Source organism: Dromaius novaehollandiae, chromosome 1 (genome assembly GCF_036370855.1).
Source record: "Dromaius novaehollandiae isolate bDroNov1 chromosome 1, bDroNov1.hap1, whole genome shotgun sequence".
NCBI lineage: Eukaryota > Metazoa > Chordata > Aves > Casuariiformes > Dromaiidae > Dromaius > Dromaius novaehollandiae.
In genome coordinates, this window is record NC_088098.1 from 188,258,094 (window position 1) to 188,270,762 (window position 12,669).

The window sequence follows — 12,669 nt, forward strand, 5'->3', positions numbered from 1 at the left end:
GTGCCCTGGCTAAACGTAAGTGGGTGCTGTGGAGCCCTGTGCTGTCACTGGGACCAGAAATAATAAACGGAGCTACAATCCAAGCTGAAGCCTTTTCAAATCCCAAGGGCCATTTAAAATGGCTAGGCTACCATTCCTGTGGAGAACAGCAAACTGCACAGGGGCAGTCGGTAGGAGAGAACGCACGCAGCACTAAGAGACTTGTTCTGTTTGTAATCTGCACAAAACTCCCTTTGGTTTCCGGTGGGGGGAAGATGCCATTTATCAGCAGGCAATGTAAACTCAATCATTCTCCTCCTCCAATTTGAGGTTGTTTTCATCTAGGATAATTCTTTAAAAACACTTTCATAGTCTGTGGATTTTACAGCATAAGTATATAGGCATTATTCAAGCAAATATATTCATAGCACCAATATCCAGAAGATTGCAGTCTAGTGATTTTATTAAAAGTACATTTTTCATGTATCTCCAGAAGAAGTGACTTTAGAACTCTAGCTTAGGTGGTGGAGATCTGTCTGCACTAATGCAGAAACAAGCAGCTAGTCCTGGTAGACCATGAAGTAGGATGAAATAAAAATGAAATATTTCTGGTAGAGGGAAAGATAATTTTTGAAAACTGAAGAAGTTGCAAGCTACTAACGTGTCTGAGCATTATGGGTCAAAATAAAAAGTTTTGGTTTTGCTTGTAATAACACATGATTTCCAATTCCACTGGCAATTACTGTGAAACTGTAGCAACAGTTTTTAAGTGAAAAAAAATTAAGATGATAAAATTTCCTAAGATTGTTTAGCAGCTGGAAACAATGAGTCAGGACTGCCTGACTGGGCTACATTTCAGACTTCCATTTGTCTATGACCTACTCTTTAAAAGTTGTAGCAAGATGTTTAGAACAAAGATATTGTCAGGCCACATGAGAAACTATATTAATGCTGTGTTTGACCTTGCAGTCTTGTTTTTTTTTCCCAAGGAGCTGCTTTTTTCCTTTGTCACTTTATTCAAAAGCCCAAAGGCTCCATTTAAAAGAAAATGATTTAAAATACAAGGTTAAAACTATCACATTGATGTATCTAACAAGGGAAAAAATAGGAAGCATATGCATGTGCCTTTCTTAGGATCTACATACATGTATGTGTTACATCTTTTTATTGCAGTTTAGATATAAAGCTAGTTCAGCTGAGGCTCTGGGATGGGGTAAAGGTTACTATAGCTTGATTCATCTGCTGCATTCCTCCTCCTCCTTCACCTGTTCTCATAAGCTGCAAATTGAAGCACTTACAAGATACTTTTGGTTGTTCCTGCTTATGGAGAGTCCGGAGGAGAAGATGCATAAAACTTGATTCAAGAGGGTGTTTGACACACTAACGATTCTAGAAAACTAGTGTTTACACTGACACTGGCTGTCAACCCTTTAATAGGGCATGACTTTCCCCAAGCAGTAATACACAAGGGGTTACAGGTGCAACACGTTTTTTGCCTGTTGCTTGGATGATCTAGGGCTTGGCTATAAAAGCATGTCAAAGCAGCTGTGAGGGAAGCTGCCCAGGAGGGTGTGTTTTCTTCTTGCTGACAGCTGGGAGGGTCTCGTCTGGCTGTGACCAAGTTCTGGGTTGCTTCGCTCTTTTGTGTTCATAAAGTCAGTTGTGAGGGAAGGGCAAGAAACTCATGCTTAGTTTAGAGGTTTAGCTTCCTTTTTGAGCTGGTAGACTTGCCTTGTTGCCTACAAATCTTCAGCTGTAGACGACATATGTAATTCTAGACTCTGAACGTGAGACAGCATCTAGTGTCATTGATTACAAGAAAATCCTTAAATATGCTTAGAAGAGTAAAGTTACAGTTTTACCAGAATTATAGTAAGGAATGTCCTACTACAGTCTACAAATTAAACATTTCATTTGAAGTTCATGTACCTTGATTTGCCTCAGAAATCCCACTTCTTCTGTATTCAGTTTGCTGTGATTTAATTCTAATATGAACCTGAAAAATGGCCTGTTCTGCTATTTTTAACTGAAAAGTTAATAAAAATCTCAAACAAATCAAAACCTGTGAATCTTAAAATACTGGTGGTTTTCTGTCATTTGCTGGCAGCACTCGTGTTTTGTTAGTGGGACTGCTGCTAAACTTTTGGATCTAAAACTACTCACTTCACGGATGAATGCAGACACACAAGAGCCCTTCCATGTTTGTGTTCGCAAAGATTTTGCTTTTTTGAACAAGTTGCCACCACAGAAGCCTGAAACGTGTTAAATTGCAGAAGAGAGCTGCCTTCTAACTGTGGATGTGTGACTGCAGACAACAGTGTAAACTCTTACACCTGTGGATCTAAAAAAAAATTTTTTTTTTAGATCAAATATGACTGCAACGTGCAGTGTTAAAAGTAGTATTTTAGTGAGGACTCGGCCGAGTATCCAATTCGAGGATTGTCCTGACAGATGTGCCGTCTGTGAGGTGAGAAGTTCCTGCGTGGCGACTGCACTAGGACAGCAAGAAACGGGACAAAAGGCGGAGACGTTACGCTGTCATCGCAGGAAAAAAGCCTCAGGTGGGATGTGTACCGGGGGGAGGAGCGGGTCTCCCGGTACTGAGGAGGGGTGAACGCCAGCTGCTGCCGTACCTCCCCGCCCCGCAGACTGCCTAGTGCCCACAGCGGCTGGGACGGCGGGACCAGGCGGGACCGCACCAGACCAGACCGGGGGGTGGGGCGGGGCTGGGCCTGGCTGCCGACCCACGAGGCCGCGCCCCTCCCCGCCCTCGCGGCAAGCCGCGCCGCGACCCTTCACGAGCCCTCGCTCCAGTTGCCGGGACGCACGAAGCGGTGGCAGCTCCTATTGGCTAGCGTGGGGAAGGGGGCGCGTTCATTGGCTGAGCCGCCCGCGCGGGCGGCTTCTTCTTCCGGCTTCCGAGCCGTGGCGAGCCGGTCTGCGTTTCGAAGGCGCGCCCCGCCGCCGCTCGCCAGTGGGGGGAAGAGCGGCGGCCGCCGGTCCGGAAGTGACGGCAGAGCGGCTGGCGGTGACGCGATTTTGCCGCGGTTCGCGGGGCGGCTGTGCGCGGAGGAGGGAGGGGAGCCGGCGGTCGGCCGGCCGTTACTGCTGCCCTCGGCGGGCGTTTGAACGGCGGCGCCCAACGGCCGCCCTCGCGCGCGCGGCGCCGCCGCCATGCCGCCTAAGCCCCCCCGCAGAGGGGGCGCCGCCAGGAGCCAGCGGGACAGCCCGGAGAGCGGCTCCAGCGGCGCCCCGCCGCCCGCCGCCGCCACACCCCGGTAAGCGCCGCCGGGCACCTGCTGCAGGGAGGGCCGGGCCCCGGCGGGGTCGGGGGGGGGGGGCACTGGGCCGCCGGCGGGGGCTGGCGCGCCCCGTACCGCGTCCGCTTTCCCTCCCTCCCTCGGTCTGTGAGGAGAGGGGGGACGGCAAACTTGAGCGAGCCGTCAGCGCGGGTGCCGTGCCTCCCCGTCTGTCTGCCTGCCTGCCCCCAGCTTCCTGTTGTTCCGCTCCTTTGAGCTCCCCGTAGACGTGCCCGGGGGGTGTTTTTCTTTCCTCTGTGGCTCGCAGAGCAGAATGGTCTTGCCGGAGGGTGATGCATCCAGTCGCTCCGTTTCGGTGTTTGGTAACCCCCGTTAGGCGTGTGGTCACGTAAACCGGTGTGTGGCACCAGGAGTCCATGAGTGATATTTTTTCCTTTTTCTTAGGCTTGAAATTGGAGAAACTGACTTTGTTGTGCTCTGTGATGTTCTGAAAGTATCAGACAATGTGAAAGAGAAAGCTTGGAAGACATATGAGAGCCTATCATCTGTAGATGGATCCCTAGTGAGTACCTGGTGTCTGTAGCTCATTATTATATTGTAATAACTGTCCTATATCTGCGTTCAGATGTTCAACTGTGACTTTGCTTGACTGAGGGCCAGGTGCCTTGCAGCTGAGGCTGGTGCAGTGTCACTTTTTTTTCTTCTTTTTTCGAAGTGCTGCTGCACTGAAGTTGGATGTTACTGTGTACATGTCTGTGTAAAATGGTTTATATACCTTTATCTCTTTGTTAACATAGTCCAATAAAAGTATAGACTTGTGAATTCTTTCACGTTAACAAGAAATTACAATAGAAAACAATACCACGTGATCAGTTAATTCTTCAGACCACAAGTTATTTGAAATATGTCTGAAACAGTTTTATACAGGTAATGTGTATTTTGCTCCACTTGCTCCCCTTGATGAGGTTGCAGAAAGGATTTGGACAAAAATATTACAGATTAAGGGATGTTGGTATGTTAAACTACTTTTTTCACTGCAAGCTAATGTTAATCTGTATGTAGTTATGACTGAGGTATTTTCATTCATGGTAGTCATTGGGCATGTGTAAATGTTATGCCCTCTCTTCGTTTCGTTGCTCAGTGTATTACTGCTGGCTGAACAAGTTGACTCAGAACAGTTACAGTACAATAAAATCATGACTGAAGCTTTGTTATACAGCCCTGAATTAGATTTAAAAAACCTAGCTTGGGTATTAGTCCCAGTCTGAGGTCTAGTGTGGGCTAGCATCCATGTATTTGTTGTGACTTCTGCTTATTCTTCTGCAACTTGAACTGACCTGTCACAGTTACGCTGTCGCTAGCGATATCTTATTACCTGTGGTTTTAAACCACAGTATGGTATACCAGCTCTTGCTGCATTTGTGAGTTTTATGACACGGTACAGTAAAGGTGTTGGAGAAAGACTATGTGCAACTCTTGCAGTAAAAAATACAATTTCTGGCTCTGGGTGTCCTCAGGGAACGTTTACTCCAAAGCATAGTCAAGCTTTTCTGTGAACTGAAACAGAGTAGTTAGTCCTATTCAGTGAAAAAGCCAAGACAGTTTTCAACATAATTGTGCAAATTTCACTTACTGCTCACTACCTGGAGGTGGCTAGATAAGGTACAGAGCGTTTGAAACCCTCCCTTTTGGTGTCTGAAGATCTCATTTAGGATTCAGAACAGGGCAATGACTAGACATTTATTAAGACATTTGACTAATATTTATTGTCTTGTAATTAATGTACAATCAAGGCATAACCTAAGAGCCTTTCAATATGTAGGAGAAGGTCTGTATTATATGGTGGCCCTATCCTGGACACCGGCCTCAAAAACTTTGACGTGTCAGCAAGGTGTCAAAATGAGGAAACTGGCAGGCACTGGAGTTGCTACTTCTAGCTGAGATCAGTGCAGGCCTTACTTGAGCGTGAAGTCAAATTAACAGCTTGGCTGATAGCTGCTTCTTTTTCCAAGTCAAGCTGTTGTCGTGGGGGACAGGGCCCCTCAGTGTGACGTGCTGGCTTTCTGGTTCAGGTTGTAAGGACTCTGGAGGAGGCTGCCTAAACCACTCGCTCCTTTCTCCTCTGGGAAAAGATAATGTGCTTGAGATGCTGTCTGAGTACTTGCCCTGCACGCACCAGCTGTTCAGTGCTAACCTGTTTAATTCTGAAATGGAGTAGGAGAAGTTGCTTACATAGCCGTTTTCTGCTCTAAAGTGAAAGGGGAAATAGCAGGACACAAATCAGGACAAATGCCTGCCCGAACACTTCTGTTTCATCTCATAGCTGGTTTTACTTTAGGAAGGTTAAATCATCAGACCATTGATGGAGTAGAGCTGTCAGATAATGACCACGATTCTCAGCCTGTTTACAGAGCATGAAGACCTGAGCATCTCATTTTCCCTGGCACGCTGGCCTGTGCTCCCTGGGTCATCTCTGAATCCTCCCTGCCATGTCTCTGATGATGCAGAGGGAACTTGATGTCATGTCCCAGATACAGGATACTGTGTGAACTGGCAGAGATTCAGAATGCAAACGTGGGCTTGGACCTAGTCTGAACACCAGATACATTCTTGCTGAGCGATTACTTAGTTGACTTTAAAGACTTTCAGAGTCTTTACTGGTCAGGCAGGCATCAGTTGGGAGGAGAAGGGTTGGTAGCTCCTGCTCCCTGATATGAATCCTCAGTGCCATCATTTGCTGAATCCACTGACACCACCAAAACTGTCTGACTCACTATTCCTCTCCTGTAAGATGTTACACATTTCCATGCTGATGTTTTTTCTTTGGAGTCCTTGAGCTACCCATGATCCTACTTCTCTAATTTTACCTTTCTTATCTTGCATGGCTCCATGCTATAGACTTTCTTACAGCTGTATCACAGCTTATCAGTTTCCTTGGCAATTTGAGCCAAGGTTATGCAGCTGGGCCCTACCAGAGCTGGCCTTTGAATCCTTAAAACAGACAGCTGAACCCCTATGAGAGGTGTGTAGGAGGAGAGAGGTTTCAGAGCTTGTTACAGAAAGAGAGGTAGTTGCACTGTCTTTCTGGAAAATAAGACTGACTTAGTTTGGAAAGTAAAATCTACGGAGAGAAAATGTTCAGAACGCTACAGCTGTTTGTTAAGTATGATAGCGTTTTCCTTCTTAAATGGAGAACATTAAAGCTTTCTTCTTTGACAAACAGAGCTTAATTACACTTGTTCTACCAAAAAAAATCATAACCAAAAACCTCTGAGACCAAATCCAAAACACGGGCTCTAGAAATGCAGTACTGCATCAGCATTGTTGGTGTATGGTATGAGAGAAGGCATCTGGTGTGTGACCAGATGGATGTTTTATCTTTAAATAATTTTTTTTATCTGGTGAACATCAGCACAACTTCACTGTAAACATGAAAGTCTATATGTAAATTGGAATTTTTGCATTAGTGTCATATAGCGACCTTTTTCCTTCTGTCATTTCACTAAACGACTTAGGTAAACAAAATGTTTGTTTTAGAGTTGCTTTTTTTACTGTCTTAATTTCAAAACTTTATACACTGATAGTTGTTGAGAACCAGAAAACTGGCTCTGATGTCTGCCTATGTGACCATGTGTGGCCACTTGTATTCTAATTTATTTTGTAACTGTCCTGAAATATGTATTATGAATCAATAGTGCATGTAAACTCTAGCTGGAGTAAATGGATTGAGTGAAATGGCTAGTGTACTTTGAGCAGTGTGTGATTGCTGGTGTAAGAAAGGGTAGGAGATGTCCTGGAAGTAATATCTATGCTACTAGCAAAAAGTTCAGGACATTTGTTATGTCCTGATACTGTTTGTTGAGCAAAGAAAAGCAAAACAACAATCTGAAATAGAATATCAAGTAATATAAGCAGGAAAAAGAAACTGAAGTGAATTATTGCTTAATATATTGGAAAGAACCAATGTAAGGAATGGACTACATGTTGACAAAATTGGAACCGAACTTCTGCAAAGAAAATGGAAGTAGTTTAGGAAACTGATAGAAACTGGAATCTGGAAAGGCCCTGGATGTGTAGGGTCTGGTGTGCTTCAACCTCAGCAGCTCATGTTGCCATTGTGTGTGGTGCCTAGGTAGGGGCTTCACTTTTTTGTTTGTTGTTTATCACATTGCTTGAGAAATGTGATCTACTCTGTTTTCCTGCTACTGCTCAGCTCTTTAGACTCATGAATTCCTAAGCCATTTTTGCCAGGTGTCTGTCTAACCCACTATTTAAAAAAAAAAAAAAAAAAAGATCTGCAATATCCTTGGTTTAGTCCTTTCTAGTTTAAATTTCCATCATCGTGATTTTTCTCCTAAGTAACTAATCTGTTTCTGTGTTATAATTGCCCTGTGAACATAAGAATGTATTACTGCCCTTTTTTTTTCAGAAAGTTCCTAGCATCTGAAGGTGCCAGTCATCTTTCCTTGTTTCTGATGGTTCATGTCACTCAATTTCTGAGATTCTTCTCCAACTGGTGACTTATGCTGGCGTGTGGATATTGTAGAGCACTTGAGTCACGCGAGAATTGTACTACGTTCTTAGTGACAGAAAAACAAACTGCAGCTTAAATGGAGCAAAGAAACAATAAGTTCTTAAATATAATGGGTTGCTTTATACAGACACACAAGTTGGCAATCAGTAGGTCAACTGTTCCAAACCTGTAAACTTTCACATTTAAGTTAAATCAGTTCCTTTGGTTGCAGTTCTTTATGAAAAAGAACAAACATTTTAGTTGGTAAGCCACCTACTTTTCACATTAAAAGACATGCACAGGCTTCTTGCTTTTGGCAAAAGCATTAAACACACATGAGCTAATAAAAAGTCTTTTCTGAATAGAGCTTTCTCTTATTTTTGTAACTGCAGCCAAACCAAACCTGAATCCACTGAAACTTTGGCTGGATGGGCAGAATTACGAGTCTTGGAATTGATATAGCTCTGAATACAAACTGAGCTATTGGGCAACAAGAAGATGAATATACATTTATTCTAGTTTAAGCAAAACAAAAAAAGAAAGCTGCCAAAAGTCCTGCAGCAAGCTTAAATCATCACTGTGGTCTCTTGCTGGTGGTAGTCAGCGACTTATCAGCGGATCCATTGCATGTGTGTATTGTGCCCTTGCACTTTCGAAGTATAGTTCCTGGCATACAGTTTCTCTTTTACTCATCTTGTGCCTATCTTGGAAAAGATTGATGCCTTTTCCAATCCAGCTATATACAAGAGAAGCATAATGGGAAATTTTCATATCAGAAGAACTGTTTTTATAAGTTCAGTGACTTCCACTGATTTCTATTACTTTTAGCTAGTATTATATTTGAATTTCATTTAATCTGTTAATAATTAATAGTAATCTTCCATTCCAAATAACATTCAGTAGAAAATTTGAAACTGTCATGCTGAAAAGTAGAGGATCTGTAATGTTATTTTAAGTTTCTATTACTGGATCACTCTTGTAGGCTATCATTAAAACTATTATCAGTGTTCACAGAATAATAAACATCTGTTAACTTGCAAACTAGAACTGAAATTTTCAGTTAGTGTCCCCTGCTTGTATCTGGTTTAGCATTGGAGATCTTGAGGTACAGAAGTTATTTCTGTTGGTGCTTTTAGTGCCTTGCAAGAACACCTGGAAAGAAGAGAGGCAAGGAAAGAAGAGAGGATTCTGTTTTGCAGTAATTCAGTTTCATGAGCATTTTAATTTTAAGCCTATGATTCCTCCAGGTTGTTTTCAGTAGACTTAGGGAAGCTGATAATCTGCTAAAAATAGGTAAACTAATATTAGTAACTCTTGAATGAGGAATAAATAGTATTTTTGGAAGAGTTACTAAGAGTTTGGTTTTGTTCTACAGTAAGCTAAATTGATTCAACTGAATTGACCTGTGTTATAAGGAGTTATAACATTGGTTCTCCAAAGTCCTACAAAAATTTCAAAAATCTATATAGTATGTTAGGTGCTAAATAATCTTTGAGTTAGGGATTGATAGGTTTTAATTCATGCTGAGCTGACATAAGGCTACTGGAAATCACCTTATTTGAACTGACAAACAGCCAACAATTGAAATGTTGAGTTGTTGTCCTTCCTGTTTTCTGTAGTGGTGCTGTGTCAACAAGATCTTAGGTCAGACTGCGGCCAGTAAGAAAACTCTCAAAAATGGGTTTCCGGCAATAAATTTGTGTTGCATCTCCTCCCATGCCCTCAAGTCTGTTTGGGATAAATTGTCTGGCTTTAATTCTAAACAGACTGTTTATTTGTGTCGTAGGATTGGCTGCCCTGGAGGTATGACGCTCTCACAATATTTGAATTGAGTGATGCTGCTGCATTTTGTTCTCCTGTCAGCTTTAAATTTTTGTATAGGAAATGACTTGAAAAATGTCTGTCGACTTTGTGAATACGGAGAGGAGAGTACTGAGGAATTTCTCTCTTCTCCCCTGCTTTGCCTACCCACCATGTTTATATATTAACCTCATTAAAATCTTCATGCGTAGGTATGTGCAGATAGCCTTATTTTCTGAGAAACTGAAGTTTATCTGCAGTTTTGACTGTTTTAACCAGCAGTATCTTGTGGGGTAGGCCCAGTCCAGTGTTCTTACGTGTTTCCTCTTCTCCCTTGCTCAGTTGGCGTTGGAGGAAGGGCACACTCAGCTACTGCTCACCTTTTCTTTGCTACTAGAAAAAATTCATAATGTATTAATTTACCCTGGGTTCCATGTACTTTTTTTGTTAAGCTAATAATCATTTAGCATTTTCTGTCTAGCTGAGGAGAAGATGCCCAAAACAACCTGCAATGTCAGGAGTGGATATGGGGATATCTGATACTAGAACTTCGGCTCGCTGCGATGGTTTGAATCCAGTGGATTTAGAGGCTGCCTCTGAGGCTGCTTTCTGGAACTGTGCAGGTTTGATAAGGTGGTTAAAGATCATTCTTAGAGAAACAAACCTTGTTCTTACCAAGTAGACCTTTGCTATAACGTTCAGGCATTTATCCTCCCAGTACAGACCTAAGCTTGTGTCGAGCTTGCTTCAATAGGTGACAAACTAAGAAAAATTACACGGCTTTTTAGCATCAAGTCCTCTGGCCCTACAGGACATTGTTTATAGAACAAAGTTGTGGTCTAAGCATGAAGTTAGGGGGACTTGTTTATTAAACAAGATCAGTCAATTCCAGTGGCAGTGTCGACCTCAGTAAGTGAATAGTCGTCCTTCTTCCTAGTAGCTGATGAATTAGTCTTGATGTTCTAAGATTTTTTTTTTTTTTTTTTTTTGTGGTCACAGACATTACTGCAGGGAGAAAAAAAATCCATATTAAAAGACATTTTCTTTATGTGCCTGGTGGCTTGTTGTAGCTGCCAGTGAAAGGTTGTTGAAACTGTCCAACTGTGGGAACTTAAGAAAGCCCTTGAACTGTGCAGAAGTCTCCTCAAGGACAAATTTTTGTCTGCCTCATCTTTAGGTTGTTGGTAGTACACATAAAACATCTAAAAGATGAGAGTCTCTGATAAACAACAACAGACTATTTGATATATATTCCTTTCAGCATCATCAAAGGTACCTCAGTCTGTTAGGAGGTTGTCTAAAAATTACTTTCTGCTGTAAATATGCCACATTTCGTAGAAAAACTCAAACAGGAATGTGGGAAGAACGTAGTAACTTAAGTAACTGGTGGTTTCTACGTTGTTGAAAGTGGCTTTACGTATTCAACACCATATTTTGTAGTTGGTTGTTTTAACATCCAAGTCTAGACTGTAACTTGTAACTAACCATTGCAAAATGGAACTTTCCATCCTTTAAAAGAGAGCCCCAGCCAGTCATCTTTCATATACAAACACTAGTCCCAAGAAGGGAGCGGAGCAATTGTAAAAGCTTTGTTAGCTTGAAGCCCTGTTAATGAAGGGTGCTTGTTGTTGTTGTTATTTCAGTTTGAAAGGAGGAGACAGTCAGGTATTCATGACAGACCCTGATTGACTAGTGTTTTATATTAGCGAAATTGTTCGTGTATCATTTATGGGCACGGCAAACTGTTAGTGGTGGCTGCCCTGCTGAATGAGAGGGCAAGAGACTGATCCCTTGCTCCAAGACCAGGGTTTGTGGGCTGACTCTTATGTTAGCCCCCTCTGGAATAAATAGCTGTACAACTGCATCAGTCAGCACTTGGCCTTAAGTTTTCCTCTGGGCCCTATATGGTGCTCTGGTGACGTTGATACCTGTTGTTACTTGAGGGAGGGTGGTAGAAATGCCATGAGAGCTGAGTTGCAGCCTGCCAAAACAGTGCTTTTACAGCATGAAACTGAGGGCATGTGCTGCCTCCGGCGAGGGTCTGAATGGGCGCTTGAGGATGCAAAGCCTTTGGGGATAGTGTTGGAAGGCAGCACAAGATGGAAGGAGCCAGATCTGATGCAATGTCAATCGTATTGCCTTTTGAGAGCACATTCTAGAGTGACCTGTCCTCTGCTTTGTGTAGGTGTTGGCTGGGAGGCAGCTAGGTGGAATGACTGGGGAAGGGAAAAAAGGAGGAGGGGGGAAAAAAGGCCAGGGAGTGGGCTATAATTAAGCAGCATAGAAGAGCACAAGTTCAGTGTTTCAGCTCACTCTTTCGCTGGCTCTACATTAACTGTAGACATTACCTAAGTTTGCAGAATGCCCCGTTGGAATTGATTTTACGTACATTTCTGTATTCTGCGTGCACTGATTCACTCGTTCCTAGGGAGTCTTATTTTGTGACATCTGTTTGGTAGAGGATGTACATACCTAACTGGATAGAACCACTGAGAGACGCATGTAAACTCTGTTCCTTTTCAGAAGGGGCTGTGGGCCTGGGTATCATCAGAGAGTTTATCAATGAAGATGCAAAATGTTCTGAGAATATTTTATGAGTTAGCTGTTTTAGGCATGTTGCAGGGCTCCAACCACCCCTGGTCCTGTCTTCAAAGTAGCTCTGTTTCCAAAACTTGTAGAATACCAACCTGGAATTTTTTTCTGTGCTTCTGCAAAACATCGCTCTTACTAGAGATTTTCTGTTCAGGTGCATGTTTTAGTGGAAAGGTACTGTAATTGCAATTGAATCCCAACCATCTCCAGGTGATTCACTTGTGACTCATTAGGAGTGAACTCCATGTAGATGACACATCTATTGTATAGCTTTTCTGTGATGAAGAATGATCATTTACAACTTGTACTGTACTTGCAGGCAGCAGAAATAATAATGTAGACAGATACCTTAAGTGTACACGTATGCTGGGAAAATGTCTGAAGGTGTTTGTTACTATCATGACTTACTAAGCAAAGAGATGTCATTGTGGTTCAGTGGTGATAACTAATTGAGGTCTAGATATAGAAAAAAGTTCATGAGTATTTCTTTATTGTCCTTCTAATGCTTTTATGTTTCTTTGTCTT

The 12,669-nt window shown here is 42.7% G+C and overlaps 1 protein-coding gene across 1 annotated transcript in view; it reads left to right on the top strand.

Moving 5' to 3' along the window:
- The first annotated feature begins 2,855 nt into the window (after positions 1 to 2,855).
- RB1 (RB transcriptional corepressor 1) overlaps positions 2,856 to 12,669 on the top strand; it is an 82,204-nt gene continuing 72,390 nt past the window's right edge. Inside the window, exons 1-2 of the mRNA XM_026108423.2 lie at positions 2,856 to 3,257; positions 3,684 to 3,801. Of these exons, the coding sequence (XP_025964208.1) occupies positions 3,154 to 3,257; positions 3,684 to 3,801 (222 nt within the window). The 5' untranslated portion in view covers positions 2,856 to 3,153. The remainder of the gene's footprint in view (positions 3,258 to 3,683; positions 3,802 to 12,669) is intronic.